General features: G+C 48.4%; 1 protein-coding gene across 1 annotated transcript; it reads right to left on the bottom strand.

Annotated features, from left to right (window-relative positions):
• Positions 1-1441: 1441 nt before the first annotated feature.
• Positions 1442-17727, bottom strand: LOC143394907 (vomeromodulin-like). The gene is made up of 14 exons (XM_076849474.1): positions 17454-17727; positions 14655-15138; positions 14026-14127; positions 13067-13222; positions 11822-11912; positions 11431-11488; positions 10637-10707; positions 9165-9315; positions 8265-8383; positions 7892-7959; positions 6654-6684; positions 5021-5081; positions 4262-4341; positions 1442-1696 (listed from the first exon to the last, which is right to left on the bottom strand). The coding sequence occupies exons 1-14, from the start codon at positions 17725-17727 to the stop codon at positions 1442-1444; spliced, it is 2001 nt and encodes a 666-aa protein (XP_076705589.1).
• Positions 17728-18462: the final 735 nt, after the last annotated feature.

Below are 18462 nucleotides of genomic sequence, written 5' to 3'. Positions count from 1 at the left end.
CTGGCAAACATATATATATATACATACATGTGTGTGTCTGTGGATTGCCTGTTTTGAACATTCCATATAATTGAATCATACAAAATGTGGCCTCTGGCTTTGTCTTTTTTCACTTAGCCTGTTTTCAAGGTTCATTCCTGTTGTATTTATCAGTACTTTTTTTTTTGGACACAATACCTTTACTTTTTATTTATTTATTTTATGTGGTGCTGAGGATCGAACCCAGTGCCTCACATGTGCGAGGCAAGTGCTCTGCCACTGAGCCCCAGCCCCAGCCCAGTACTTTTTATGTCTTAACTGATATTCCATTGCATGCATATACCACATTTGCTTTTCCATTCATCCACAAATGAACACTGAGTTGTTTGTTCCTTTTGGCTATTGTGAATGGTGCTGCTGTGAACAGTGTGGACAGGGTATGAGTGCCTGTTTTCAGTTCTTTGAGATCTATACCTAGGAATGGAATTACTAAGCTGTATGTTAATTCTGTATTTAACTTTTTGAGGAATAGTTTACCTATTTTCTGTAGTTGCTGAATCATTTTTACACTGCAACTAGCAGTGTATAAATGTTTTGATTTTTCCATATCCTTACCAATGAATAAAAGATTTTTAAGTAGGCAAACATTTTTATAATGGATCAGAGGTGGCAAGAGTAGAAGGAGGGCGTGACTTGGACTAGGTTAGTGAGGGAGAGAAACATAGATGAGACATACTCTTGAGACAGCATCAACAGGACTTAGTGTATTGGTGAGGGAGGAATCAAGAATGATTTCTGGGGGTCTGACTAGAACACCTGGGTGGATTATACTATTTGCCATGGTGGGATTCACTGTAGAGGTCTGACCCAGTGGGATATCAGGACCTTAGATCTTTTGACAAATGCAGATATGAGTGTAATTTGGCCTTTTATAGGGTGCTGTCCCTTGCTGTGAGGCAAGGCCAGTCTCTGGCCCCACTTCCCTTATGTGGTCTTTGTGGTCACAATTTGAGCTCTTTCTGCTCCAAAGCAGACATGTTATGCAGACACTGGGCACAGAGCAGAGGGTCTCTGTCTGGTACAGAGATAGTGGTTATGTTCCTAGCATCCCTTTTTCTGGGTTCTCTGCATTTATCAGCTGCATTTGTTGGCTTGTTTCTACTCAAGGCCACTTGGCCAGCTGTAGTCACTGACCCGGGACTTAGAGACCTTGCTGCCTGGTTCTTGATGTTCCAGACTCTTACCTGCCCTGTTCATCCCACTTTGCATTTGGACTGTGCCCGTTGGTGTTTGCATGGAGCAGTTGAACTCTCGCCCCTGTGTATTGTGCCAGCATGTAAAACAAAGCTCTTAGTGTTGTGGAGTGTTTCAGTCAGATTTCCGTCACTATAACAAACACCTGAGATAATCAATTTGTAAAGAGAAAAGGTTTATTTTGCCCTACAGTTTTAGAGATTCCAGTCTATGATTGGCTCTGTTGCTTCTGGGCCAGTAGCAAGGCAGCACATCTTGGCGGGAAGCGTGTGGGAGAACAGAACTGCTCATCTGGTGGCCAGTTATCAAAAACAGAGACCAGGGTCCCACTATCCTCTTCAAGGGAATAATGGCCTAGGACATCCCCTAGACCCTCCCTCTCAAAGTTTCCTCCACCTCCCAGTAGTGCCAAGCTAGGGCCAGCCATCAACACACTGGCCTTTGGGGGACATTCCAGATCCAACTACAGGGAGAAAGGGGGCAAAAACTCAGGAAGAAAGTCTTACCCATTGTCATGATTGCCCCTGTCCACTTGATAACTGGGTTTTCTTGCCCTGTCATTCATATTAATTTTTCTTTCTTTTTTTTTTTTTTAAAGAGAGAGTGGGAGAGAGAGAGTGGGGGAGGGAGAAAGAGAGAATTTTTTAATATTTATTTTTTAGTTCTTGGCGGACACAACATCCTTGTTTGTATGTGGTGCTGAGGATCGAACCCGGAACGCACGCATGCCAGGCGAGCGCACCACTGCTTGAGCCACATCCCCAGCCCAATTTTTCTTTGACTAGTCATAAACACAGAGATTCCTGACTACAGGAAGTGACAACAAATGAGTCATTTTTTTTTTTTTAGAAAGAGTGAGAGAGAGAGGGGGAGAGAGAGAGAATTTTTAAATATTTATTTTTTAGTACTTGGTGGACACAGCATCTTTGTTTGTATGTGGTGCTGAGGATCGAACCCGGGCCGCATGCATGCCAGGCGAGCGCGCTACCGCTTGAGCCACATCCCCAGCCCCCAAATGAGTCATTTTTTTGCATGAAAACAGATGTTTATTAAAGAGCTGATTATAACAATGCTAAAAAATCCTTGAATTTTTGCCTGTCTTGCATATGTTAAGGTAGTTGGTATAATTCCATAGGGTACTGGGCATTTTAAGACTAACTCTACTGGATTCCTCAATCACAGGGACACCCTTGGCTTGATAACTTCTTTTACAGAATGTTTTTGCTTTATTCAGGAGCATGGCCTGTTTCGGGCTTGCCGGATTCAGCTTGCTGCCTGAAGATCATTCTGTGAAGAGATTAAAAGACAACCAGTTATGCATGGGGCTGGGACGTAGCTCAGTGGTAGAACACTTGCCTAGCCTGCAGAGGTCCTGGTTCAGTCCCCAGTACTGCAAACAGAACAAGACAGCCAGTTATGCAGAAACTTAGATGCATAGGCTGACTGCAGGCACAGTCTCAGCTAGCTGGTGTGCTCCTGTCTCTGGCCCAGCGCTTGCTCCAGGAAAGGGGAGGTGAAACAAGTCTGACCCATGTGAGCCCCAGAAGGTGGAAAAGAAACAGAGGTAGAAGCTCCTGGTAAGTGAGAGCTTCCATGTAGACCCAAAACAGAGCCCATCTGGAAAGAGGGGAGTCAAGAGACTGGTTCCATGTCATTGTTTAGACTCTGAATCAAGCTACTTGTGAAGCAAGCACCCCTGGCTGTTTAAAACCTATAATTTTTAAATTGTTGCATTTTGGGGCTGGGCTTTCTATCACCTATAGCTGTGACCCTTGACTTAAGGCTGACTTGAGGAGATAAGTAGTATTTCCAAGGCTGCTCAGCCATGGAGTGTAAGAGCTGGAGATTGAGAACTAATACCCAGGCAAGTGCTGATTTTACCATACTATACACTCTGAAGTTTATTTGGACACAGATACAGGGAAATTCAAAGGTTAAGTAAAACCAGGAAGGTGCAACTTGTCAGATTTGTGCCAAAGTGAAAGATACAGATGTTCTACTGGTCAGATTTCATACTCATTAAGCAGATCTATCAACAATGGAATTTATAGCTGGGTGGGTTGATGCATGTCTGTAATCCCAGATACTTGGGAGACTGAGGCAGGAGGATTGTCAGTTTGAGGCCAGCCTGAGAAACACAGCAAGATCTCATCTCAAACAAAACAACAAAAACCTTTACCAAGCTGAGTATGTCACCAAAAGGGGTAAGGGGAGGAACTTCTAAAGTTGATTTCTTTTCTTTCTTTCTTTTTTTATTTTTCGGTACCAGGGATTGACCAAGTGCTTAACTACTGAATTTGTATCTTATTTAGAGGTAGGACCTTGCTGAATTGCTTAGGGCCTCGCTAAGTTGCCGAGGCTAATTTTGAACTTGCAATCCTGCCTCAGCTTCCTGAGTTGCTGGGATTGCAAGGGTGCACCATTGCCCAGCAAGGTTAGGAGATCGTAAACCTCTTAACTCTCATGTACCATCTGCGGTTCCATCTTCATGGTGTAATTTTACTTTGAAAGTATTGAATAAAAATCTCATTCTTTTCAGGAAGAAGATCTCCTTCATTCCCCCCCCCCCCTCTGGGTTCAGGGTTAGATAGGAAGAAGGGGAATTGGTGTCAGAACGGAGGGGATGACAGGCTCAGCAGGTGATAGGCTGAGTCATACATAGTGGGGACTTTTCCAAAGGAATCATTGTGATCTATTCAGTAAATGTGGGAGCACTTTTGGAACAGTAGGACGGATTATCTCATCATTTATGGTCATAGCTTAGGAAGTGTAAGGTGACCAAAAGGACAACAGACAGCATTTCTACCAGGAGGGAGTGGGGACATTGGATGGAACTGATAGGGAAGCTAAGAACAGACTGATGCCAGGTCCCACTGGTTCCCTTTATTCCTGAGAAAACCCCCAGCCCAGAGTGGCCTCTGGTGCAAAAGGGAAGTGTTTGTGGAATGCTCGCCCAGCATGCGGAAGGCCTTGGATTCGGTCCCCAGCACTGCAAAATGCAAGAAAGGAAAAAATTTATATTTCTTACCGATTTAATCACGATAACCTTGGCATCAGTTAAGGGCTGTGAGGTTACTCCTACTGGGACATTCCATTGTTTAGACCATTCTGAAATAAACAAGCATCATCTTATGAGTTGAAAGAAACAAATATCTGCCTGGCTTTTTTTAGCCACAGTATGTGGCTTGAGGAGAAATCACTGCCCTGCTAGATTAGCAGAACAACCCGAGTAAAGACCTAGGTCTCTCCTTGTCTGTTGGGTTTGGGATTGAGAGTGGGGTAGCAAGGAAGAGAGACTCCAGAACCATGTAGAGTCCAAATATTGATGCCCAGGGGTACACTGGCATGGCTGACCTCACTGTTAAGACACCATGAGAATCAGCCCATGCAGTTTTGGTGGTTTAAGTGCACTATTTTGAATTCCTTTAGAATTGACCAAAAATATGTGCAGATGCATGTCGCAGCATCAGTGTTGATCATAAGGGCTATAATCGCAGCCTCCTGAATGTCTGCATGACCTAGTGACCTAGTCCATGTTTCTACTAAGTAGTAAGAGGGTATTGGTCCCAAGTATACTTTGTGGGCTACATTTCATTAAGTACTGTGGAGAAGGCATTTTGGTTTGGTTTTCATTTTTACTGTATAAAATGCTGTTTCCCCTGTTTTAAAAAAATATGCTGCCAAGGTGGCAATGGAATGGCCTTGTGCTCTGTGGGCACCACCCTGCAGGGGTGACCCACACCCAGGGACCTCTTCTGCAACACTGACTCTTCCAGGTTCCACATACCAATAGCAGCAGACAGGAGCTTCTTCAGAACCCCAGACAGCAGATCTTGCACCTCGTCACTCTGCAAGAGATGGAAAGAGCGTTGTCATCAGTGCCTTCTAGTGGTCCCCCAGTTGGGTGTCGCAGCCAGGGAAAGCAGGCTTACGGCTCTGTGTCTGTTACTGGATAAGGCTGGGTGGGGAGCTGGGTTTCAATCCATCCCTCAGGCCTCTACATCTCTGAGAGTTTTTGAGGCCCTTTGGTAGGTTCACTGCCCTTGGTGTCTCCTATGTGCCAGACACTGCGGTAGGCACAGTGGTCAGCCCTGACCCTTCAGGTCAAACACTGAGTGGGAAGACCCTATTGACAAGTGCTTGCTCCCTCCTTTGCAAAGAGGTCAGGCCCTCCCGGATTTGGTCCTCCCTTCTGGTGCTCTCCTCCCTCCCCGCCACCCACCCCCCGCCTGGTCCCCCCTGTAGCCCCGAAGTTCAGGCCACTTATATTTTGCACATGTGGTTCCCTCTCCCTGGTCCACCTCTCCCTAGTGTGTGCCATCACGTCCTGCTCCTTTATGACTGATTCAGGGACCACCTGTGTGGTCATCTCATTCTCTGCCTCCCAGTTGAGCCCTGTCCACTCTGTCTTCTTCATGCTCAGTTGACAGCTATTTGCATAAATGTCTGTGTTGCCTGTCAGGTGAACAGTCTTTCTGAATTGCTCCCCCTGGACACAGAGCCTGCCATATCCTGTAAATGCCTGGCAAAATTGAGATGAAGGGAACCATAAGCTTGTGATGATTCCAGAGTCACCACTCTGCTGACCCCCCATTATCTCAGGGCTAACAAGGGGGACTCAGTTCCTCAACCCATAATCGTACTCTTCATCTCTAGTTGACCATTATGGGCCTCCATCCAACATGTGGCTAACTGTGGCCTACTTATTGTGTGCTTGTATGAACTCATTTGGCCCCCACACTGGAATGTCGGTTCCTGAGTTAGTTCCTTGTCGTGGCTTCATGCTGTCCTTGGGGCCAAGCAAATAGCAGATGCTCTCTAAGCATTTCTTGAATTGAGAAATAAACATGCTCAGAATAAATGTCTGAAACGGGTGGTTGATGAGCCTTTGGTCAGTTCCGTCTCTGTTACGGGAGCCTGGCCCCAGCCCCAGCCCCTGCCTTACTCTGCTCTCCTCTCCTCCCCTGGCTCTTCTTGGTGATCTGTGTGCTTGCCCCGGAACATGCTCACTCCATGGAACCTGGGTGGGAGCCACTGACAGGGAACCGAGGCCATGGCAAACTGTGCTTATGAGATGCTTTAGTGAGCTGAGTCAGCTTAGCTTCTAGATCATCTTTCCATGCTTCTAGTGGGTCCCAGGCTTGTTGGCACATTGGAACACTCAGGACACTTCAGGAACACAGACTCCAGGCCCTTCTCGGGTACTGACTGAATGTGGCACGACACAGTGGGCTTGGGCAGCCATGTTCTAGGAACTCCCAGAAAGCCGTGATTAGGAGCCTGTGTTCATGACACAGTGTGTCTGTTATCTAGTGTTCATGACTTCCTCCTTTCCCAGAGTCCCCGTGTCACTCAATGTCTGGAATTAAACTAATTCTCATATACCATAAATAAATATATTTAAAACCACATCAACTCACAGCCTCAGGGGGGTTCACACTGTTGTCGGATCTGTGAGGAAACAAAATACAGAGAAATATTAGGTTTATATAAAAACTACAACTCAGTGGCAGAGCACTTGCCTCACATGCATGAGGCACTGTGTTTGATCCTCAGCACCACATAAAAATAAATAAAGGCATTCTGTCTCTTTACAACTACAATTTTTTTTTTTTTTAAATTACAACTCAATTTCAGAATTTAAATATTGTCTTAGTTGTTTCTTCTTTTTCTTTTTTTCTATACTGGGGATTGAACCCAGGGAGCTCTATTATTGAGATACATCACAAATCTTTTTCTTTTTATTTTTATTTATTTATTTATTTTTTAGTTATCAGCGTACACAACATCTTTGTATGTGGTGCTGAGGATCGAACCCGGGCCGCACGCATGCCAGGCGAGCGCGCTACCGCTTGAGCCACATCCCCAGCCCTATTTTTATTATTTTTAAAAATTTGAAGCCAGGCACAGTGATGGACACCTATAATTGCAACATCTCAGGAGACTGAGGAAGGAGGATTGTGAGTTCAAAGCCAGCCTCAGCAAAAGTGAGGTGCTAAGCAACTCAATGAGACCCTGTCTCTAAATAAAATATGAAATAGGGCTGGGGATATGGCTCAGTGGAGTACACTTGCCTAGCATGTGTGAGGCACTGGGTTAGATTCTCAGCACCACATATAAATAAATAAAATGTCTATCAAGAACTAAAATTATATATATAAAATGAATGAAAAATAGGGCTAGACATGTGGCTCAGTGGTCAAGTGCCCCTCCCAAATTAATGAATGAATAAATAAATAAAACAAAAAATAAAAATTTTGAGACAGGGTCTTGTTGCTGAGACTGGCCTCAAACTTGTAATCCTCCTGCTTCAGCCTCCCAGGTTGCTAAAATTACAGAGGTGTGCCACCATACCTATCTCTCAGTTGCTTTTTGTTTGCAGTGCTGGGGATGGAACGAACCCTGGGCCTTGTGCGTGCTAGGAAAGTGGTCTACCACGGAGCCACATCCCCAGCCCTCTCAGTTGCTTCTTAATGAAAGTTTTAAATTAGAAACTACTAATTAGAAAGGGACAATTTAAGATAAGTAAGAGCATGAGTTTAAAACTCCATCTGACTTCCTTGCAATTGTCCAAGTATTTCCCAAGAGCCTGTGAATCATACTGGGTTTCATATTTTCTCTTAAATTTGCAGGAGGAGGATGTAGTCATTGGTAGTACCTTACAAGTTTGATGTTGACTGTCATTTTGTCTTTTGAAATCTTGCACTCATGTGAGATGATGAGGGTCTGAAATAACACAAGACGAGTGTCAGAGTAGCACCCTGACCTGGCTACTCAAAAACATGTCACGTTATGAGATGACCAGCAGTCCCAGGCCGGATGCAGAGTGGCACCTGCCCAACCTCCTCTCCCCAGGTTAGACTGGTGTCCCTGCTGTCCACTGGAGAGTCTGTCTGTCTGGCTGTCTGTCTCTTCATCCTAGAGTTAACAGGCACTCTGCACCTTGGGCTTAGGTAGCAGCTTAGCCCTGGAACATGACCGCTCACAGTCCTTCCTCATGATCAGGTTCTGATCCGTTTCTTGGCACTCACCGTTTTCCCGGTGGCATAGCTCTCCTCGTCTTTCCTGATGTCAGTCCAGTAGGAGGCCTGGATGGTGCTGTCTGGCTGGAAGGTGTAGGTGATTTTGGTGATGCTCGCCTCCAGGTTGTCTGCCTGTGGTCAGGAGCGCATGGGTTAGCGTGGGGAGGAAGGAGGGACGGCAGACGCTATCTCATGGCCATGTGTGCAGCGCTCACATCATTCATTCCAGCATTTATCAGTCCTCTAGTGTGTGTCACCGGCCACGTATCTGAGGCTGGAGCAGCTGAAGCAACCATGACTGACAAAGTCCCCTTCTAGATGGTTCCCCGCATCTCATTTGCTTCTTTGGAAGATGAAGGGCATATTACAAACTTTTGCCTTCCTCATTATGCCTTGTCAAACTTGAAGACTGTTTCTCTCTATGCCCTTGTGGCACGACAGTTCTCAGATAATCATTTGGGGACATGTGTATTGCTTCAAATCCAGCTTCGCACATGGAGAACCATCACTAACTCTTGATGTTGCTTCCTTTTGCCACTTTAAGGGCTAAGAGCAAAGGAATGCCTCACGGGTACATAAACTACCATCGCGCCTTCTGGCTTGGTAACGTCATTCTCTCCCTTAGGTCTTGTGAAATGGGAATAAGAATACCTCCACCTGGCTGTGTGCCTGGCACACACATGGCACATGGAGATTGATTGTTCTCCTGCTGTCTGCTTTCTATTGATGTAAATAGGGACCTGCTTATTTGATCACTGAGGGACGGTGGAATCCCAGGGCATCAGTTGTGCTTATCCCTGGAGGAATATTCTGAACCCATTTGCATCCCCACCTTCTCACTCTCAAGAGTTGACAGACTCCACCGATGCACAGAATGGAACTGTGACAGGGGCCACATGTGGATGACGCTTACCTTGACAGAGCTTATCTTGGCTGCGTAAGTAATGATTGTCTTGAGCAACGTGTGAGACAGAGTTATGGAAATGTTGGCATTTTTAGGATCAGGAGGGAGGATACTTCCAGCGACAGGGACTGTATTTTTGCCAAAGATAGCTTCAGCCTAGAGAGAGAAACAGAAAAATCTCCATCAGGCAGAGACTGACTCGGATGTTAAGGCCTTTGCAGGCTGGCTGTGAAGTGAAGGAGGAGGTGGCCCGGCCAGTGTTGTGGGAGTGTGGGTTTGTGGTGACTGCAGAGGGGGAGCCCAGGGGAAGGAAGCCCTGAGGCAGTGTGGCCTGGCGCAGCCCCATCTCTGATTTTTCCAAGAGAAGCCACAGATCCTTATTTTCCAGGGCCATTCCCCCATTTACACATGGCGTCCAGTAAGACGTGTCCAGTGGTCAACATGTCCTCCCAGCCCAGAAGGTCCTGATCTTTCCTTCCTGCCTGCCTTTCAAAGCCCATCTTGTCAAGAAATCATTCCACGGATGTTCTGGCCTACATGTTAACTAACTCCTTTTTTGATATCCATTTTCCTCTCTGCTTATAAAATGTAAACTCCACATGGCAGGAAAGGTGGAAAACTTAGAGAAGTGGGAAGGAAGATTTCTTCAAATGTCACTGGTATTTCCATGCATACCCCATTGGATTTTTAATACACTTTGAAAAAAATTAATACGTGTAGCATTTCTGGACACAAACTTTAAATATTTGGATTGCTCTCATCCTTGGCTTAGCTATTTCAGGTTGTTTTTTCTAATCTCATCATGAATCATCTTTTTCTCTGTGCTTTGCTATAGCTATACCTGGGGTGATGAATTTCTGGAAGAGAAGCTGAGGTACAAATGTTCAGCACATGTCACACCCAGGCTTGCCCTCCCTGGTGCTGGGAAGAGACAGCACTTTTTGTTTTGTTGTGTATTGTCTGTTCAGTGTCTAGATCTGTGCTGAGCAGATCATAAAGGTCAAGGTATGGTTGTCTTTGTTGGAATATCTCTGTGGGTATTGTCCAGTGTACTTGAATAGAAGAAAACACAAAGGTGAGCCCCGGGGTGGGTGCCCTGGAGTTGTGGTGGAATTCTAGGACTGAGCCCAGGATAAAGGTGTGAGGATCAGACAAGAGATGACAGTGCTTTTGCCCTGTCCTTCTGATGTGTTTTTTTGGTTGGGGGGTGCCGGGGATTGAACTCAGGGGCACTTGATCACTGAGCCACATCCCCAGTCCTATTTTGTATTTCATTTAGAGACAGGGTCTCACTGAGTTGCTTAGTTCCTCACCATTGCTGAGTCTGGCTTTGAACTCATGATCCTCCTGCCTCAGCCTCCCGAGCCTCTGGGATTACAGGCCTGCACCACTGCCTGGCTGTCCTCCTAGTGTGTTTTTGAGCTCAGCTGCACCTCCAGCCTCCACCCACGGCTTTATAAGCACAAGGAACACTTACGCAGTAGAAGATGGAAAGGCCTTGTGGGGAAATCCTGGAGCTTTTAAGTTGGAACTTGAACAAGCCAGTGGCTGCAGGGGAGAGAGGAGACAGCGGTGGAACTACAGCCTTCCCCAGCAGCTGTTGTGCCCTAAGCTCTCTGTTCAGTGCTGTCCTCCCTGTGGGGGACCAGTGTGGGCACCTGCTCTCTGGGTCTCTAGCAGGAAGCTGGTACCCGCCACTGGCTTCTCCGCAGGTGTCTGGGATGCCATGGGAGGACGCTTCCCCGAACTCCCCTTCCCTGATGGGCCCAAACCTCCCAGAGAGGACACTTCCTGGCCATGAGTTCTGTGTTTTGTCTATTGTGGGACTTAGCAAATGTCACTGATTTCCTACTTCCATTGTCATTTCAGGTGTCCTATGATTCCTTTCTTTCAACATGTATTGGGGACTTTGGGGATTTTTCTGATTTTCGGCTCCTGGCGTGGGGGCAAGGACCACGCCATGACCAGATGGTGCATGTGTGGACTTTGTAAACCATCTGGGGCCAGGAGCTTCAGAGAGTCTCTGAGGAGCCCTTTGTCCTGTTCCCTTCCTGGGGAACAAGTCACAGGGGCCTGGAGGAAGGTTAGCTGGGACAGGCCCTCTCCCGGGCCCTGGGGAGAGGAGGAGGGGCGTTGGCAGGTGCTGGCTGTGGTTGTGATTCAGAGCCTCCAGCCCTCTGGTTGGTCACCCTGGGGAAATCCCTTAAGAAACCTCGGCCATCTCTCTCCACTGACGGTGGCTTCCCCAAGGAGGTGAGCATGTGTACTCACAGTTCTTGCAGTCGTTGAAGTCATTGAGAACAATGTCACAGGAGTCCGTTTCTTGCACCTGTGAAGTCATCCCCGTTGGCTTTCCCAACCGAGCGCCGCCTTAGCCGTCTCCCTCAGCCCACCTCCGTTTCTTCCCTGTCCTCTTTCCCTTTCCCGCTCCTATTTTCTTGGCCTCCTTGGCAGAAGTAATCCCTCCCTCCCTCAGGGGTCATCTTGCTGGTGAGCTATTTTGGCCAGAGGTCCTGCTTGTCCCATAGTGAGGGTCTCTGGAGGGCCTGGGCCTCCTTCCTAAGTCTTTCTCAGCGTCAGGCCCTCTGAGGCAAGGCTTCTCCCCATGTAACCCTAATGGTGCAGGCCTTTGAGGGGGTGCCCCCTCCTCCCCAGCACTTACCTTTTTATTCAGCTCCACTGTCAACAGTTGAAGGATGAGGTCTTCCAAGGGCAAAGGTATAGGGACAGGCGCAGGCAGAGTGTCTGTGATCCTGGAAAAGACGTCCATGGAGAACCGAGTGATTCTCGTGTTTCTGGATTTGCCCAAACGTTGGACAAGCCCATCCACTGATGAAAGAGCCACAGCGATGTCCTGCTGCTTACTCTGCACACTTGAGCCCTTCCCCTTCAAATGACCCCAGCCCAGGGCACCTGGCCCACCAATCATCTGGAGGAGCTGACTCTGCAGACCCGTGCACGCTGATGGCAGCCTTATTTGAGACCTTGTTCGTTTTAGTTGGGTATAAACATTAACAGCTGATAAGGGACTGGTTAAAGAAACCATAGTGTGGTGGTACACACTTGTAATCCCAGTGGCTCGGGAGGCTGAGTCAGGAGGATCATGAGTTCAAAGCCAGCCTCAGCAATGGTGAGGTGCTAATCAACTCACCTGTCTCTAAATAAAATATAAAATAGGGCTGGGGATGGGGCTCAGTGGTCAAGTGCCCCTGAGTTCAATCCTGGCACCCCCCACTATGCCCCCACCACCAAAAAAAAAAAAAAAGAAAGAAACAGTACATCTTCCTGAGGTAATTCTAGGGAGTCAAAGAATGAAGAAGCTGGTATTTTTTGTTGTTGTTTTTTTGCTGATTAAATATATTCCCAGCTATTTTTAAAAATGTGAATCAAAGTCCAGAAAGGTTTGTGAGATAGCTGCCCTTTTCTTTTCTTTTTTGTTTTTGTGGTACTGGTGCCTGAAGCCAGGGCCTTGTGCATGCTGGGTAAGAGCTCCACCACTGAGCTATGTGCTTAGTCCGGCATCTACTCCTTTCTGCATGTGAACACACAGATGCAAAATTACATGCATGTTCAAAACAGATCTGTGAAAGCAAACAGAGGAGCCTGGATCCATTGCTTGCTTCCAGGGAAGAGGCCTGGCGGGGAGGGAGGCTTCACTCTATGGACTTTTGTATTTTTTCGATTTTGACTGAGGTGAACGTAATGACTATGGAAAAATTAGAATCAATTATGGAAGTAGTTAGCAGCCAGAGTGCAGGGAGGGAGGAGAGACCTCTCTCTGGGTCTTTGTTTACTGGTCATTCAAACCATTTATTTGGACCATCTCATCTCTGGGGGTGGTACCAGTGGGGACATTCTGGCACATAGGCCTGTTGATGCAGAAAATGAGAAAAATGGTCTTACGTACGTCTTTACTATCTGAAGGGTCACTTTGTTGGCATTGATATGTGTTTCCTGGACCTCGAGGTTGACACATTGGGTGTTGTTGGCAGAAATAGCAATTGTCAGAGTCGTGTCCGACTTCATTTGAAATCCCAGTAGGCTGATTACAGGTCCAGCTATGCTGTGGGGAGCAAGACACAGGGGACTCTGAGCAAGGTTTGAAATTGCTTTTGCCAGTCTGAACTGATTTCTGGTTGGGAGACACAACTGCTTCTCTGGTAAGGTCGCAGGGAGGCTGCTGTGAAGTCCTATAGGTGTTGGGACAGTGAGAGATGCCTAGCTCTGTGCCCTAGTCCGTGGTTCATTCTTTCCCCAGTGGGGTTGCCCTGTTCCTGCTGTCTTCTGGGTGCCCAGAGACTACCCTGTAACATGCTCCTCCATCACATTTGTTGCTCACTGAAGATGGGGACAGTCTTTAGTCCTTTCTTTGTGTCTAGTGTGGCATCTTAACCATGTATCAGGTGGATGAATGAATGAATGCATGCAGGGATGTGAAATCTGTAGCTCCCTAAGGGCGCTGAAGTCATCTCTGTTTCCCCAACTGATTAGAACAGTGTTGGAGCAGAGTGGGCTGATCTAACGGAGCCTCGAGTATTTGGAAAGTATGTTTCATGTGAGACCAATGGAGATGTCACAGTGAGGTCTGTTCTCTGTGGCTTCTAGCTTCACTGTCTGGGTATGAACTGGGGCAGATTTCCCATGAATGTCTTTGCTTACACCAGTGAAGGCTGAAACTCCCCAGGGGCCCATCTCCAGCCTCGCGCCTCTGGGCTGGGGGTGAAGGGGAGCTGTATATGGTGGCCTGCTTGTACCTTCTTCCCTCACTTTGTGTCACTCTGTATCCTCTGAGTCTGGGCTTTGGACCCTGGAACTTAAAGCTCTGGTCTTGAGTGACCCAGTTGGCTTTTGTGAAAATAGTCTCACCCTTTTCCGCCTATGGTGGCAGTAGTGGCAGCACGGACATGGATCTCATTGCCTGCCACAGACGTCTCCATGCTATCCACAGTCACTTCTTGGACCTCTAATCTGCAAAGTGACAGCATCAAGCATCAGTTCTTCAGGAGAACTACCAACCAGCTCACACCCCACAAGCCACTGTTCCTTCTCTTGGCCCCTCAGCCCCCACACCTGCTTGTGTTTGAACTCAAGAAATCTGGCCAGTGCAGGGGTGCACACCTGTCATCCCAGTGGCTCAGGAGCCTGAGAAGGAGGATCACAAGTTCAAAGCCAGCCTCAGTAACTTAGTGAGGCCCTAAGCAACACAGCGAGACCCTGTCTCTAAATAAAATATAAAAAATGTCTGGGGATGTGGCTCAGTGGTTAGATGTCCCTGGTCCAGTCCCTAGTACCAAGACAAACAAACAACAAACAAACAAAATCAAGAAATCTGTATTACAGTTTCCCCTGAAAGGGCATAATTTCAGCTGGAGCTAACAGTGCTTTGTGAAAAGGTAACCGTGGCGTTCATTTGGGATCATTGGAAGTTGAACTTGAACATCCCAAATAAGCAGCTTTTGAGATGCCAGAAGCCTAGAGGTCAAGGAGGCACTTACCCCAGCAAGAGCTCTTCCAGGTTAATGTTTCCCAGCAGGCCTGAGACTGCATCTTTGACGTCTGGCGGCAGGGCACCCTTCACCACATCCTGCGTGGATTCCTTGAGGCTGTTAGCTTTTTCCATCACGTCGCTAAGGGGCTCCTGGAGGCCAGACACACCAGTGCTGTCAAGGAGTCCTTTTACGGGGTTCTTGTCTGGACCGCCAGGGACTACGCCACCCAGAATATCCTGACTCAGTGGTAGCAGGTTGCTGACGGCACCGGTGGCTTGGGAGAGTGAATCCAGGGGTTTGCCGCTGCCTCCTTTGCCTAGGATCCCTCCAAGGCCACCACCTCCTATATCTAGCACTGAAGTGACATCTAACAGTGAGAGCAGGTTGGAATCGCCCAGCACGGACAGCACTGACCCGACAATGCCAGCTATGTTCACGTCCTCACACTTCAGCAGCTTCTCGATCTGCGGGGGCAGGGTGGCATTCAAATCTGAAAGACATCAAGAGACACGGTCCTGCTGCGGGGTGCCTGATCAGTGCCCTGCTGCCCAGGGCTCAGCGTTGGCTCTGTCCCTTACAGGCTGAGTAGCCTGGGGCAGGGTCTTTTCTATTCTGGGTCCCCATCTCTGCACCTGGCCAGGGACCCATGACAGGAACTGCCACCTGGTGGGGGCAACAGGTGACTGAGGTGATGGTGAAGTGGGGGCAGCTGGGGCGGTGGGCGTGGAGTTGGCAGATCTGAGCTCTTCAAGTCCCTTTCCCTTCTCCTTTTCCCCTTGTGGGTCATTGGGAGGTGCTGTCCCCTGGAGGAGGTGCTGTCCCCTGGAGGGGCTGCCTCTGGTAGAGAGCCCCCTGTGAGCTGGCCTTCTGTGACAATGTTTTCTGCATACTGGGGCAGGTGCTAGCCACCGTTTCCCTCCCTCAGGGTTGTCTGGGCAGGGGGAGGTAGAAGCCTGATGCCTACGGGAAGGGACTGAGGCCAGCCCTGGGGCTTGGAGAGCTGCTCTGTCACCAGGGTCCTATCCCATTGTGGGGCTCTATAAATCTGGATGGCAGTCCCCCCTGCTGGCCTCAGGGCTGAAGTTAATTGGTTAACTTCAAGTGAATGTCCAAGGATGACATTTCTGACCCAGCAGAGCAGCTGTGGGAGGAAGTCCCCTAGGAGCAACCCCCGTGGGACTAGTGGCTGTGACCTCTGGAGCCTTGCTGCTTCCTTTGCCCAGAGCTCTCATTCTGAGATCGTGCCTGTGTGGGGTGACATGAACACATCTCCACCCCTGACTTATGCCCTAGGGGGTCTCTGGCGCACACACACCAGGACACCTTCATTAGAATACATGTTGGATTTGGAGTCACAGAAAGGTAGAAAAAAAACAAAATAGAAGATATGCATAAGTTATGGCTGGTTCATCAGTAGGACAGAGCATGAAGACAAGAGGTGAGACTTTCTCATCGCATACATCACCCCCATATGTGTGGTCAGGGACACAGCAAGCAGGTCGCCTGTTCTGGAAACCATAACACGAAGTGCAAGCTCTTCTGTCGGTAAGGAACATCCACAAGTCATAAGATTTAAAAAAAATGCTAGGGAAAAATAATCAGATTAGAGGCCTTCTCTGGGTCGGATAGAGGGACAGAGATGAAGGATGAGGTGGCATGTGCATGGCCGAGGGCCTCCAGTCCCAAGGCTGGCTTTATTCCTTAATCTAGGTGGTAGCACATGGATATTTGCCCTATTTATTCTTTTTTATATTTATTTTTTAGTTGTAGTTAGATACAATATGTTTATTTTACCTATTGTTATGTGGTGCTGAGGTCGAGCCCAGGGCCTTGCATGTGCTAGGTGAGCGCTCTACCGCTGAGCCACGACCCCTGCCCCCTGCCCTGTTTATTCTTTAGCATTTTTTTTTTTAATCTGAAAAGGAAATGGACGACATTACCACCAAATTATTGCTTAAAAGGAACCCATCTGTTTTGCTTAGGACCGTCTGACCTTGTCTTACTTTGAAATATTTGTAACAGGGAAAGGTGCGGGCAGAGGTGAGCACCTCAAGGTTGTTTTGCTCCTCAAGGCAAAGCAGTGGAGCCGTTGGCCTGCCTAGTGTGGCCCCTGGTCAGGTTCTGTGTCCCCTCTGTCACCCTGTCGTGCTATCTTAGAAGGCCATGGCTGCCCTGCTGAGCTATGAGGGGTTTTCTGCTTTGCCTTCACTTGCCAATGAGTCCTGCCCCCTTACAGCTTCCCACGTGGAAGCCACTTCTTGGTGAAGCCTCAAACTCCGAGTTCCTGTGCTCTCAGCCTGTGTGGGAAGCTGGAGTGGCAGAGGTCCTTACCTCATGGAAGACGTGCTGCCAGACTCAGCGAGGGAGTGAAGTGGGAGTTTGGAGAGGGTAAGTCGGGGCTCAAGGGGTTTGGAGGTGGAACCTGGTTTCCCATTTTCTAGCTCCCGGTCAAGCAGGCTGAGGGGGTCTGGTGGGCACTGGGGCCAGCAGTGAGATCTGGCCCCGTCTCTAGGCAATAAATCACGTCAAAGGTCACAAGGCAGCATGTGGGACCCAGGATTCCCTTGACCTGGGCAGCCTGGCCCCGTCCACCCCCGTGTGTCCAGTTAGCCGCCTCCTCATCTTGGGGCCCATTGCATAGCCAGGCTCTGCTGCCGAGTGTCTGGGGGCAGGACTCAGCCATGCCAGCTCTCTACGAGCTCCCGGGGCCCAGGGCTCCTCGCTTGTTCAGAGGGTGGAACCAGGCCTCCTGCCTGTGCCTGGGTGGACAGGACCAGAGGTGCAGGGGGAACAGTTCCTACTCACAGTCATCCAGTTTGCTGCTGGACACGAAGTACTTGACCGCGGATTTGCACTTGCCCTTGGCGTTTCCCACTCGGGACTTTCTGGGAGGAGAGTTCCTCTGGACCGTGGGACTTCTGAAGACCTGTGGCTGTGACACACTGACAGGGACAGGTTTCAAACTGGAAGTGGAGTCTTGTCCCACAGGAAGGCTTTCCACTACTGTGTTTACTTGCGGCACATCAAGGGCTCCTGCTTTGATGGCCAACACGACGGCCAAGGCCCAGAGAGTCCACATTTTGGTGGATGACACCTGTAAAGGAGGACTTCGTCAGACACTACATTCCCAGTGGGCCATAGGCCTGTCACAGACGTTTGTGTGAAATGGCTTTCTGACTCTTAAGAGGTTGCCACTCAAGAGGTAGATGTTCTGCTGGGCACAGTGGTGTACGCCTATAATCCCGGTGGCTTGGGAGGCTGAGGCAGGAGGATCTTGAGTTGAAAGCCAGCCTCAGCATGTGAGGCCCTCAGCAACTCAGTGAGACCCTGTCTCTAAATAAAATACAAAAAAAAAAAAAAAAAAATAGGGCAGGGGATGTGGCTCAGTGGTGAAGTGCCCCTGAGTTCAATTCCGGGACCAAAAAAAAAAGGGGGTGGTGGGACACACATTCTAGTCTGCACACTGTATTCCCGGGAAAAAGTTCCAACACAGTGGGCACTGTCTTGAGGAAGCAGCCCTTTTCTACCTCTAATTGGACTTTTCATAAATGTTCTCTAAGGACTGGTTGCAGCATTGGAGAAAGTCCACCTCTGCCCAGTGGCTTGACCTCTCAGGTCACATATTTTCCTGCCGTCTTCCTCAGTCAAACATCCTTGGCCTATCGTAATCGGCAACTGGGGAACTGGAGAGTTTTGAATTATGCAGTTACGATCTCAGGCCTACCCGTTTCCACTGGAATGTGTCCACTGATATCTGTTCAGTGAGCCAATGAGCAGGTCCTGTCCAGTGTGCTCAGCATCTTCTCCACAGCTA

The sequence above is a fragment of the Callospermophilus lateralis genome, chromosome 3, assembly GCF_048772815.1.
Source record: "Callospermophilus lateralis isolate mCalLat2 chromosome 3, mCalLat2.hap1, whole genome shotgun sequence".
NCBI classification, from domain to species: Eukaryota; Metazoa; Chordata; class Mammalia; order Rodentia; family Sciuridae; genus Callospermophilus; species Callospermophilus lateralis.
The sequence above is the reverse complement of the archived record's forward strand: the minus strand, read 5'-3'. Positions and strand labels throughout refer to the sequence as shown.

Excerpts from the sequence above, each read along its gene's own strand:
- LOC143394907 (XM_076849474.1), bottom strand. The coding sequence starts at position 17,727 with ATGTGGACTCTCTGGGCCTTGGCCGTCGTGTTGGCCATCAAAGCAGGA. Across the intron at positions 6,685-7,891 it reads GTCAACATCAAACTTGTAAG|ATCCGACAACAGTGTGAACC; the intron begins GTACTACCAATG and ends GTTTCCTCACAG. Across the intron at positions 5,082-6,653 it reads GTGTGAACCCCCCTGAGGCT|AGTGACGAGGTGCAAGATCT; the intron begins GTGAGTTGATGT and ends CATCTCTTGCAG.